Here is a 13,719-nt window from a genome sequence, read left to right as displayed (position 1 = left end):
GTGTAAGGAGGGGGACAGTCATGTCTGTTAGAGGGTCACCTAGATACTACTCCCATCATCTCATGTAACATTCTCTTGTCTGGCTGTTTCCTACAGATGGCCTCAGTGTAAGGAGGGGGACAGTCATGTCTGTTAGAGGGTCACCTAGATACTACTCCCATCATCTCATGTAACCCTCTCTTGTCCGGCTGTTTCCTACAGATGGACTCAGTGTAAGGAGGGGGACAGTCATGTCTGTTAGAGGGTCACCTAGATACTACTCCCATCATCTCATGTAACCCTCTCTTGTCTGGCTGTTTCCTACAGATGGCCTCAGTGTAAGGAGGGGACAGTCATGTCTGTTAGAGGGTCACCTAGATACTACTCCCATCATCTCATGTAACCCTCTCTTGTCCGGCTGTTTCCTACAGATGGCCTCAGTGTAAGGAGGGGGACAGTCATGTCTGTTAGAGGGTCACCTAGATACTACTCCCATCATCTCATGTAACCCTCTCTTGTCTGGCTGTTTCCTACAGATGGCCTCAGTGTAAGGAGGGGGACAGTCATGTCTGTTAGAGGGTCACCTAGATACTACTCCCATCATCCCATGTAACCCTCTCTTGTCCGGCTGTTTCCTACAGATGGCGTTAGTGTAAGGAGGGGGACAGTCATGTCTGTTAGAGGGTCACCTAGATACTACTCCCATCATCCCATGTAACCCTCTCTTGTCTGGCTGTTTCCTACAGATGGCGTCAGTGTAAGGAGGGGGACAGTCATGTCTGTTAGAGGGTCACCTAGATACTACTCCCATCATCTCATGTAACATTCTCTTGTCTGGCTGTTTCCTACAGATGGCGTCAGTGTAAGGAGGGGCACAGTCATGTCTGTTACAGGGTCACCTAGATACTACTCCCATCATCTCATGTAACATTCTCTTGTCTGGCTGTTTCCTACAGATGGCCTCACTGTAAGGAGGGGGACAGTCATATCTGTTAGAGGGTCACCTAGATACTACTCCCATCATCCCATGTAACCCTCTCTTGTCTGGCTGTTTCCTACAGATGGCCTCAGTGTAAGGAGGGGGACAGTCATGTCTGTTAGAGGGTCACCTAGATACTACTCCCATCATCTCATGTAACATTCTCTTGTCTGGCTGTTTCCTACAGATGGCCTCAGTGTAAGGAGGGGACAGTCATGTCTGTTAGAGGGTCACCTAGATACTACTCCCATCATCTCATGTAACCCTCTCTTGTCTGGCTGTTTCCTACAGATGGCGTCAGTGTAAGGAGGGGGACAGTCATGTCTGTTAGAGGGTCACCTAGATACTACTCCCATCATCTCATGTAACCCTCTCTTGTCCGGCTGTTTCCTACAAATGGCCTCAGTGTAAATAGGGGACAGTCATGTCTGTTAGAGGGTCACCTAGATACTACTCCCATCATCCCATGTAACCCTCTCTTGTCTGGCTGTTTCCTACAGATGGCCATAGTGTAAGGAGGGGGACAGTCATGTCTGTTAGAGGGTCACCTAGATACTACTCCCATCATCCCATGTAACCCTCTCTTGTCTGGCTGTTTCCTACAGATGGCCTCAGTGTAAGGAGGGGACAGTCATGTCTGTTAGAGGGTCACCTAGATACTACTCCCATCATCCCATGTAACATTCTCTTGTCTGGCTGTTTCCTACAGATGGCCTCAGTGTAAGGAGGGTGACAGTCATGTCTGTTAGAGGGTCACCTAGATACTACTCCCATCATCCCATGTAACCCTCTCTTGTCTGGCTGTTTCCTACAGATGGCCTTAGTGTAAGGAGGGGGACAGTCATGTCTGTTAGAGGGTCACCTAGATACTACTCCCATCATCTCATGTAACACTCTCTTGTCTGGCTGTTTCCTACAGATGGCCTTAGTGTAAGGAGGGGGACAATCATGTCTGTTAGAGGGTCACCTAGATACTACTCCCATCATCTCATGTAACCCTCTCTTGTCCGGCTGTTTCCTACAGATGGACTCAGTGTAAGGAGGGGGACAGTCATGTCTGTTAGAGGGTCACCTAGATACTACTCCCATCATCTCATGTAACATTCTCTTGTCTGGCTGTTTCCTACAGATGGCCTCAGTGTAAGGAGGGGACAGTCATGTCTGTTAGAGGGTCACCTAGATACTACTCCCATCATCTCATGTAACCCTCTCTTGTCTGGCTGTTTCCTACAGATGGCGTCAGTGTAAGGAGGGGGACAGTCATGTCTGTTAGAGGGTCACCTAGATACTACTCCCATCATCTCATGTAACCCTCTCTTGTCCGGCTGTTTCCTACAAATGGCCTCAGTGTAAATAGGGGACAGTCATGTCTGTTAGAGGGTCACCTAGATACTACTCCCATCATCCCATGTAACCCTCTCTTGTCTGGCTGTTTCCTACAGATGGCCATAGTGTAAGGAGGGGGACAGTCATGTCTGTTAGAGGGTCACCTAGATACTACTCCCATCATCCCATGTAACCCTCTCTTGTCTGGCTGTTTCCTACAGATGGCCTCAGTGTAAGGAGGGGACAGTCATGTCTGTTAGAGGGTCACCTAGATACTACTCCCATCATCTCATGTAACCCTCTCTTGTCTGGCTGTTTCCTACAGATGGCGTCAGTGTAAGGAGGGGGACAGTCATGTCTGTTAGAGGGTCACCTAGATACTACTCCCATCATCTCATGTAACCCTCTCTTGTCCGGCTGTTTCCTACAAATGGCCTCAGTGTAAATAGGGGACAGTCATGTCTGTTAGAGGGTCACCTAGATACTACTCCCATCATCTCATGTAACCCTCTCTTGTCCGGCTGTTTCCTACAGATGGACTCAGTGTAAGGAGGGGGACAGTCATGTCTGTTAGAGGGTCACCTAGATACTACTCCCATCATCTCATGTAACATTCTCTTGTCTGGCTGTTTCCTACAGATGGCCTCAGTGTAAGGAGGGGACAGTCATGTCTGTTAGAGGGTCACCTAGATACTACTCCCATCATCTCATGTAACCCTCTCTTGTCTGGCTGTTTCCTACAGATGGCGTCAGTGTAAGGAGGGGGACAGTCATGTCTGTTAGAGGGTCACCTAGATACTACTCCCATCATCTCATGTAACCCTCTCTTGTCCGGCTGTTTCCTACAAATGGCCTCAGTGTAAATAGGGGACAGTCATGTCTGTTAGAGGGTCACCTAGATACTACTCCCATCATCCCATGTAACCCTCTCTTGTCTGGCTGTTTCCTACAGATGGCCATAGTGTAAGGAGGGGGACAGTCATGTCTGTTAGAGGGTCACCTAGATACTACTCCCATCATCCCATGTAACCCTCTCTTGTCTGGCTGTTTCCTACAGATGGCCTCAGTGTAAGGAGGGGACAGTCATGTCTGTTAGAGGGTCACCTAGATACTACTCCCATCATCTCATGTAACCCTCTCTTGTCTGGCTGTTTCCTACAGATGGCGTCAGTGTAAGGAGGGGGACAGTCATGTCTGTTAGAGGGTCACCTAGATACTACTCCCATCATCTCATGTAACCCTCTCTTGTCCGGCTGTTTCCTACAAATGGCCTCAGTGTAAATAGGGGACAGTCATGTCTGTTAGAGGGTCACCTAGATACTACTCCCATCATCCCATGTAACCCTCTCTTGTCTGGCTGTTTCCTACAGATGGCCATAGTGTAAGGAGGGGGACAGTCATGTCTGTTAGAGGGTCACCTAGATACTACTCCCATCATCCCATGTAACCCTCTCTTGTCTGGCTGTTTCCTACAGATGGCCTCAGTGTAAGGAGGGGACAGTCATGTCTGTTAGAGGGTCACCTAGATACTACTCCCATCATCCCATGTAACATTCTCTTGTCTGGCTGTTTCCTACAGATGGCCTCAGTGTAAGGAGGGTGACAGTCATGTCTGTTAGAGGGTCACCTAGATACTACTCCCATCATCCCATGTAACCCTCTCTTGTCTGGCTGTTTCCTACAGATGGCCTTAGTGTAAGGAGGGGGACAGTCATGTCTGTTAGAGGGTCACCTAGATACTACTCCCATCATCTCATGTAACACTCTCTTGTCTGGCTGTTTCCTACAGATGGCCTTAGTGTAAGGAGGGGGACAATCATGTCTGTTAGAGGGTCACCTAGATACTACTCCCATCATCTCATGTAACCCTCTCTTGTCCGGCTGTTTCCTACAGATGGCCTCAGTGTAAGGAGGGGGACAGTCATGTCTGTTAGAGGGTCACCTAGATACTACTCCCATCATCTCATGTAACATTCTCTTGTCTGGCTGTTTCCTACAGATGGCCTCAGTGTAAGGAGGGGACAGTCATGTCTGTTAGAGGGTCACCTAGATACTACTCCCATCATCTCATGTAACCCTCTCTTGTCTGGCTGTTTCCTACAGATGGCGTCAGTGTAAGGAGGGGGACAGTCATGTCTGTTAGAGGGTCACCTAGATACTACTCCCATCATCTCATGTAACCCTCTCTTGTCCGGCTGTTTCCTACAAATGGCCTCAGTGTAAATAGGGGACAGTCATGTCTGTTAGAGGGTCACCTAGATACTACTCCCATCATCCCATGTAACCCTCTCTTGTCTGGCTGTTTCCTACAGATGGCCATAGTGTAAGGAGGGGGACAGTCATGTCTGTTAGAGGGTCACCTAGATACTACTCCCATCATCCCATGTAACCCTCTCTTGTCTGGCTGTTTCCTACAGATGGCCTCAGTGTAAGGAGGGGACAGTCATGTCTGTTAGAGGGTCACCTAGATACTACTCCCATCATCCCATGTAACATTCTCTTGTCTGGCTGTTTCCTACAGATGGCCTCAGTGTAAGGAGGGTGACAGTCATGTCTGTTAGAGGGTCACCTAGATACTACTCCCATCATCCCATGTAACCCTCTCTTGTCTGGCTGTTTCCTACAGATGGCCTTAGTGTAAGGAGGGGGACAGTCATGTCTGTTAGAGGGTCACCTAGATACTACTCCCATCATCTCATGTAACACTCTCTTGTCTGGCTGTTTCCTACAGATGGCCTTAGTGTAAGGAGGGGGACAATCATGTCTGTTAGAGGGTCACCTAGATACTACTCCCATCATCTCATGTAACCCTCTCTTGTCCGGCTGTTTCCTACAGATGGACTCAGTGTAAGGAGGGGGACAGTCATGTCTGTTAGAGGGTCACCTAGATACTACTCCCATCATCTCATGTAACCCTCTCTTGTCTGGCTGTTTCCTACAGATGGCCTCAGTGTAAGGAGGGGACAGTCATGTCTGTTAGAGGGTCACCTAGATACTACTCCCATCATCTCATGTAACCCTCTCTTGTCCGGCTCTTTCCTACAGATGGCCTCAGTGTAAGGAGGGGACAGTCATGTCTGTTAGAGGGTCACCTAGATACTACTCCCATCATCTCATGTAACCCTCTCTTGTCTGGCTGTTTCCTACAGATGGCCTCAGTGTAAGGAGGGGGACAGTCATGTCTGTTAGAGGGTCACCTAGATACTACTCCCATCATCCCATGTAACCCTCTCTTGTCCGGCTGTTTCCTACAGATGGCGTTAGTGTAAGGAGGGGGACAGTCATGTCTGTTAGAGGGTCACCTAGATACTACTCCCATCATCCCATGTAACCCTCTCTTGTCTGGCTGTTTCCTACAGATGGCGTCAGTGTAAGGAGGGGGACAGTCATGTCTGTTAGAGGGTCACCTAGATACTACTCCCATCATCTCATGTAACATTCTCTTGTCTGGCTGTTTCCTACAGATGGCGTCAGTGTAAGGAGGGGCACAGTCATGTCTGTTACAGGGTCACCTAGATACTACTCCCATCATCTCATGTAACATTCTCTTGTCTGGCTGTTTCCTACAGATGGCCTCACTGTAAGGAGGGGGACAGTCATATCTGTTAGAGGGTCACCTAGATACTACTCCCATCATCCCATGTAACCCTCTCTTGTCTGGCTGTTTCCTACAGATGGCCTCAGTGTAAGGAGGGGGACAGTCATGTCTGTTAGAGGGTCACCTAGATACTACTCCCATCATCTCATGTAACATTCTCTTGTCTGGCTGTTTCCTACAGATGGCCTCAGTGTAAGGAGGGGACAGTCATGTCTGTTAGAGGGTCACCTAGATACTACTCCCATCATCTCATGTAACCCTCTCTTGTCTGGCTGTTTCCTACAGATGGCGTCAGTGTAAGGAGGGGGACAGTCATGTCTGTTAGAGGGTCACCTAGATACTACTCCCATCATCTCATGTAACCCTCTCTTGTCCGGCTGTTTCCTACAAATGGCCTCAGTGTAAATAGGGGACAGTCATGTCTGTTAGAGGGTCACCTAGATACTACTCCCATCATCCCATGTAACCCTCTCTTGTCTGGCTGTTTCCTACAGATGGCCATAGTGTAAGGAGGGGGACAGTCATGTCTGTTAGAGGGTCACCTAGATACTACTCCCATCATCCCATGTAACCCTCTCTTGTCTGGCTGTTTCCTACAGATGGCCTCAGTGTAAGGAGGGGACAGTCATGTCTGTTAGAGGGTCACCTAGATACTACTCCCATCATCCCATGTAACATTCTCTTGTCTGGCTGTTTCCTACAGATGGCCTCAGTGTAAGGAGGGTGACAGTCATGTCTGTTAGAGGGTCACCTAGATACTACTCCCATCATCCCATGTAACCCTCTCTTGTCTGGCTGTTTCCTACAGATGGCCTTAGTGTAAGGAGGGGGACAGTCATGTCTGTTAGAGGGTCACCTAGATACTACTCCCATCATCTCATGTAACACTCTCTTGTCTGGCTGTTTCCTACAGATGGCCTTAGTGTAAGGAGGGGGACAATCATGTCTGTTAGAGGGTCACCTAGATACTACTCCCATCATCTCATGTAACATTCTCTTGTCCGGCTGTTTCCTACAGATGGCCTCAGTGTAAGGAGGGGGACAGTCATGTCTGTTAGAGGGTCACCTAGATACTACTCCCATCATCTCATGTAACACTCTCTTGTCTGGCTGTTTCCTACAGATGGCCTTAGTGTAAGGAGGGGGACAGTCATGTCTGTTAGAGGGTCACCTAGATACTACTACCATCATCCCATGTAACCCTCTCTTGTCTGGCTGTTTCCTACAGATGGCCTCAGTGTAAGGAGGGGGACAGTCATGTCTGTTAGAGGGTCACCTAGATACTACTCCCATCATCTCATGTAACACTCTCTTGTCTGGCTGTTTCCTACAGATGGCCTCAGTGTAAGGAGGGTGACAGTCATGTCTGTTAGAGGGTCACCTAGATACTACTCCCATCATCTCATGTAACCCTCTCTTGTCTGGCTGTTTCCTACAGATGGACTCAGTGTAAGGAGGGGGACAGTCATGTCTGTTAGAGGGTCACCTAGATACTACTCCCATCATCCCATGTAACCCTCTCTTGTCTGGCTGTTTCCTACAGATGGCGTCAGTGTAAGGAGGGGGACAGTCATGTCTGTTAGAGGGTCACCTAGATACTACTCCCATCATCCCATGTAACCCTCTCTTGTCTGGCTGTTTCCTACAGATGGCGTCAGTGTAAGGAGGGGCACAGTCATGTCTGTTAGAGGGTCACCTAGATACTACTCCCATCATCTCATGTAACATTCTCTTGTCTGGCTGTTTCCTACAGATGGCCTCACTGTAAGGAGGGGGACAGTCATATCTGTTAGAGGGTCACCTAGATACTACTCCCATCATCCCATGTAACCCTCTCTTGTCTGGCTGTTTCCTACAGATGGCCTCACTATAAGGAGGGGGACAGTCATGTCTGTTAGAGGGTCACCTAGATACTACTCCCATCATCTCATGTAACATTCTCTTGTCCGGCTGTTTCCTACAGATGGCCTCAGTGTAAGGAGGGGACAGTCATGTCTGTTAGAGGGTCACCTAGATACTACTCCCATCATCTCATGTAACCCTCTCTTGTCTGGCTGTTTCCTACAGATGGCGTCAGTGTAAGGAGGGGGACAGTCATGTCTGTTAGAGGGTCACCTAGATACTACTCCCATCATCTCATGTAACTCTCTCTTGTCTGGCTGTTTCCTACAGATGGCGTCAGTGTAAGGAGGGGGACAGTCGTGTCTGTTAGAGGGTCACCTAGATACTACTCCCATCATCTCATGTAACCCTCTCTTGTCCGGCTGTTTCCTACAGATGGCGTCAGTGTAAGGAGGGGACAGTCATGTCTGTTAGAGGGTCACCTAGATACTACTCCCATCATCTCATGTAACCCTCTCTTGTCTGGCTGTTTCCTACAGATGGCCTCAGTGTAAGGAGGGGACAGTCATGTCTGTTAGAGGGTCACCTAGATACTACTCCCATCATCTCATGTAACACTCTCTTGTCTGGCTGTTTCCTACAGATGGCGTCAGTGTAAGGAGGGGGACAGTCATGTCTGTTAGAGGGTCACCTAGATACTACTCCCATCATCTCATGTAACATTCTCTTGTCTGGCTGTTTCCTACAGATGGCCTCAGTGTAAGGAGGGGGACAGTCATGTCTGTTAGAGGGTCACCTAGATACTACTCCCATCATCTCATGTAACCCTCTCTTGTCTGGCTGTTTCCTACAGATGGCGTCAATGTAAGGAGGGGGACAGTCATGTCTGTTAGAGGGTCACCTAGATACTGCTCACATCATCTCATGTAACCCTCTCTTGTCTGGCTGTTTCCTACAGATGGCGTCAATGTAAGGAGGGGGACAGTCATGTCTGTTAGAGGGTCACCTAGATACTGCTCCCATCATCTCATGTAACCCTCTCTTGTCTGGCTGTTTCCTACAGATGGCGTCAATGTAAGGAGGGGGACAGTCATGTCTGTTAGAGGGTCACCTAGATACTACTCCCATCATCTCATGTAACCCTCTCTTGTCCGGCTGTTTCCTACAGATGGCCTCAGTGTAAGGAGGGGACAGTCATGTCTGTTAGAGGGTCACCTAGATACTGCTCACATCATCTCATGTAACATTCTCTTGTCTGGCTGTTTCCTACAAATGGCGTCAGTGTAAGGAGGGGACAGTCATGTCTGTTAGAGGGTCACCTAGATACTACTCCCATCATCTCATGTAACCCTCTCTTGTCTGGCTGTTTCCTACAGATGGCCTCAGTGTAAGGAGGGGACAGTCATGTCTGTTAGAGGGTCACCTAGATACTACTCCCATCATCTCATGTAACATTCTCTTGTCTGGCTGTTTCCTACAGATGGACTCAGTGTAAGGAGGGGGACAGTCATGTCTGTTAGAGGGTCACCTAGATACTACTCCCATCATCTCATGTAACCCTCTCTTGTCGGGCTGTTTCCTACAGATGGCGTCAGTGTAAGGAGGGGGACAGTCATGTCTGTTAGAAGGTCACCTAGATACTACTCCCATCATCTCATGTAACACTCTCTTGTCCGGCTGTTTCCTACAGATGGCCTCAGTGTAAGGAGGGTGACAGTCATGTCTGTTAGAGGGTCACCTAGATACTACTCCCATCATCTCATGTAACCCTCTCTTGTCCGGCTGTTTCCTACAGATGGCGTCAGTGTAAGGAGGGGGACAGTCATGTCTGTTAGAAGGTCACCTAGATACTACTCCCATCATCTCATGTAACCCTCTCTTGTCCCGCTGTTTCCTACAGATGGACTCAGTGTAAGGAGGGGGACAGTCATGTCTGTTAGAGGGTCACCTAGATACTACTCCCATCATCTTATGTAACACTCTCTTGTCCGGCTGTTTCCTACAGATGGCCTCAGTGTAAGGAGGGGGACAGTCATGTCTGTTAGAGGGTCACCTAGATACTACTCCCATCATCTCATGTAACACTCTCTTGTCTGGCTGTTTCCTACAGATGGACTCAGTGTAAGGAGGGGGACAGTCATGTCTGTTAGAGGGTCACCTAGATACTACTCCCATCATCCCATGTAACCCTCTCTTGTCCGGCTGTTTCCTACAGATGGACTCCGTATAAGAAATCCCCCGGAGAGACGTCCGGCTCCTCCGTATTCCCAGGACTGTCCGGAGAGTGGCCAGGTAGATGAAGCTGGGCCTCCACCACATCTATATGGGGGGCGCTCAGAGATTTGGGGGCTTCTTCTGGTGATATCTGCTGTATTGTACTGAGCTGTTATATATGTGACATCAGGGCGGAGATCTGACTGATATTAAAGTGAAGGATGAAGACGAGCAGATGATGGGCGATCAGCCGTGTGTGAGCGATGTGAAGGAGGAGAGTCCAGGAGATGATACAGCAGGTATGTAACAATGGGGTCACCGGTGTCTTCTGGTGGCGCTGCACCTTACAGATAATGATAGTTCAGTAAATTACACCTCAGATGGGCATTAGCACATGACAGATTACATAGTGTTATTTATTACCAAAATCTAAGCCAGAATGCAGAAAAATGAAGTACACCCCTTGCTGTGTATATATGATAATGGAGGCAGCACAGCGATTACATGACTACTTGTGCCTCTTATGTTGGTGACGTTCCAGATTATCGTGAGAATCTTTCTCCAATAAGGAGGTGGTGACAATGAGCAGAGTTCTCACCAACATGGGCGGTTAAAGCACAAGTCGTGTCATCTAATTGGTGCGCGGTCTCCATTATCTTTTATTTATATGTTGGAGGAGCATTAATTGCCGAGGAGGCTTGACACCCACAACCCTCGCTGGTGCTGCTTCTATCCTTCAATTTTTATATACGTACAGTGATTGCTAAAAGTGTTGGCACCCTTGAAATTGTTCCACAAAATGAAGTATTTCTCCAAGAAAATAATTCCAATTACACATGCTTTGTTATACACGCTTATTTCCTTTGTGTGTTGTTCTAATGCACACAAAAAAATAGAGGGGGGAAAAAAGGCAAATTGGACATCATTTCACACACAACCCCAAAAATGGGCCAGGCAAAATTGTGAGTAAACAACTGTTTCCAGCATGTGATGTTCACACTCGCCTGTGGCAAGTAACATGTGTGGGTAATATTAGAATCACACTTGAAACCAGATAAAAAGGGGAGAAGTTGACTCAATCTTTGCATTAGGTGTCTGTGAGAGCCACACTAAAAATGGAGAACAGACAGAAGGGAAGAGACAGAGAGACTCGTTGCCAGAGAAAGTAAAAAATAATCCGAAAATATTCTTTAACTACATAAATAGTAAGAAACTAAAAAATGATAGTGTTGGCCCCCTTTATAATAGTCTGGGCGAAATGGTGGATGAGGAGGAGGAAAAAGCCAATATGCTAAATGACTTTATCAACAGTATTTACACAAAAAATTCCCATGACGGATAACATGATCAGGGATAAAAATTCTCCATTAAATGTCACCTGCTTAACCCAGCAGGAAGTACAGTGGCGTCTAAATATCACTAAAGTGGACAAATCCCCGGGCCCGGATGGGATACTCCCCCGAGGACTGCAGGAATTAAGCACAGTCATAGATAGACCATTATTTTTAATCTTTAAAAATTCAATAATAACAGGTTCTGTACCACAGGACTGGCGGATAGCAAATGTGGGATCAAGATTCAAAAAGGGGACAAAAACTGAACTTGGAAATTATAGGCCAGTAAGTTTAACCTCAACTGTGGGTAAAATCCTGGAGGGTTTTCTAAGAGATGCTATACTGGAGTATCTGATGAAGAAGAACCTCATGACCCAATACCAACATGGGTTTACAAGGGACCATTCCTGTCAGACAAATCTGATAAGCTTTTATGAAGCGGTAAGTTCCGGACTGGACCAAGAGAATGCAGTGGACGTGGTGTACATGGACTTTTCAAAAGCTTTTGATACGGTGCCACACAAAAGGTTGATACATAAAATGAGAACAATGGGGATAGGGGAAAATATGTGTCAGTGGGTTAAGAGCTGGCTCAGGGATAGGAAACAAAGGGTGGTTATTAATGGAGCACAGTCGGCCTGGGTCACGGTTAGCAGTGGGGTACCACAGGGGTCAGTATTGGGTACCGCAAGGGTCAGTATTGGGTACCACAGGGGTCAGTATTGGGCCCGCTTCTTTTTAACATATTTATTATTGACCTCGTAGGGGGCATAGAGAGTAGAATTTCAATATTTGCAGATGACACTAAACTCTGCAGGGTAGTCAGTACAGTGGAGGACAATTTTATATTACAGGAGGATTTATGTAAACTAGAAGCTTGGGCTGATAAATGACAAATGAGCTTTAATGGGGATAAATGTAAGATCATACACTTGGGTAGAAGAAACAAGATGTATAATTATGTGCTTAATTGTAAAACACTGGGCAAAACAGTCACTGAAAAAGACCTGGGTGTATGGGTGGACGAGAAACTCACATTTAGCGGCCAGTGTCAGGCAGCTGCTGCAAAGGGAAATAAAGTAATGGGATGCATTAAAAGAGGCATAGATGCTCAGGAGGAGAAGATAATTTTACCTCTATATATGTCACTAGTGCGACCACACTTAGAATACTGTGTACAGTTCTGGTCTCCGATGTATAAGAAAGACATAGCTGAACTGGAGCGGGTGCAGAGAAGAGCGACCAAGGGTATTAGGGAACTAGGAGGTCTGCAATACCAAGACAGGTGATTACACTTGGGGTTATTCTTAGGGGTGATCTTATTACAATGTATAAATATATGCGGGGACAGTACAAAGACCTTTCTAATGATCTTTTTACTCTTAGACCTGTGACAGGGAGAAGGGGGCATCCTCTACGTCTGGAGGAAAGAAGGTTTAAGCATACTCAGAGACGCGGATTCTTTACTGTAAGAGCAGTGAGACTATGGAACTCTCTGCCATATGATGTTGTAATGAGTGATTCCCTACTAACATGTAAGAAGGGACTGGACGCCTTTCTTGAAAAGTATAATATTACAGGGTATATACACTAGTCTCCTTAATATTGCGTTGATCCGGGGAGCTAGTCTGATTGCCGTATGTGGAGCTTACTGTTTGCCACATGGGTTTTTTTTGCCTTCCTTTGGATCAACATGTTAGGACAAGTTAGGATAGGATATGGGGTGAACTAGATGGACTTACTGTAAAGTCTTCCTTCAACCTTAATAACTATGTTACTATGAGAACTGTCTGAGGACCTGAGAACCAAAACTGTTGTAAAATACTAACAAACTCAGGGTTACAAGTCCATCTCCGGAGATCTTGATGGTCCTTTGTCCAAGGTGCTCAATATAGTTTACACCCCCTTGCACTGTGGCTAATCTCCCTGAATGTGCATGGCAGAGAAACTGATGAAAGGTTGGAATGCAGGATGGTTGATGAGCCCCAATCAAGGTCCAGAGAACTTCAAGCTGTCAGGATACATCAGTGTCAGCGCAAACTATCGTCTACGTGTGAATGAACAATGCTATGGCAGAAGACCAGGGAGGACCCACTGCTGTCACATGAGACATAAAAGAGCTAGACTGAAGTTTGCAAAATGTACGTGAGTAAGCCAAAATCCTTCGGGGAAGCGTCTTATGTACAGATGAGACCAAGATGGAGCTTTTTGGTAAAGCACATCATTCTACTGTTTACCAAAAAACGTAATGAGGCCGACAAAGAAAAGGGCACAGTACCTATAGTCATATATGATGAAGGGTCATATGTTTGGGGTTGTTTTGCTGCCTCTGGCACTGGGGGCCTTGACTGTGTGCAAGGCATCATGAAATCTGCAGAATAACAAAGAACTGTGGGAGGCAATGTAGTGCCCAATGTCAGAAAGCTGGGTTTGCACCCTATGTCATG

General features: G+C 47.1%; 1 protein-coding gene across 1 annotated transcript in view; it reads left to right on the top strand.

The window, feature by feature from the left end:
• The window catches only part of LOC141078378 (uncharacterized), a 101,363-nt gene that overhangs the window by 32,257 nt on the left and 55,387 nt on the right, over positions 1-13,719 (top strand). Inside the window, exons 3-4 of the mRNA XM_073565126.1 lie at positions 9,940-10,016; positions 10,129-10,237. Of these exons, the coding sequence (XP_073421227.1) occupies positions 9,940-10,016; positions 10,129-10,237 (186 nt within the window). The remainder of the gene's footprint in view (positions 1-9,939; positions 10,017-10,128; positions 10,238-13,719) is intronic.

This window comes from Dendrobates tinctorius, unplaced genomic scaffold (assembly GCF_039654945.1).
Source record: "Dendrobates tinctorius isolate UK_male_01 unplaced genomic scaffold, ASM3965494v1 ptg000548l, whole genome shotgun sequence".
Classification (NCBI taxonomy): domain Eukaryota; kingdom Metazoa; phylum Chordata; class Amphibia; order Anura; family Dendrobatidae; genus Dendrobates; species Dendrobates tinctorius.
Note: the sequence above shows the minus strand (reverse complement) of the source record. Positions and strands in the feature narration are given on the sequence as shown.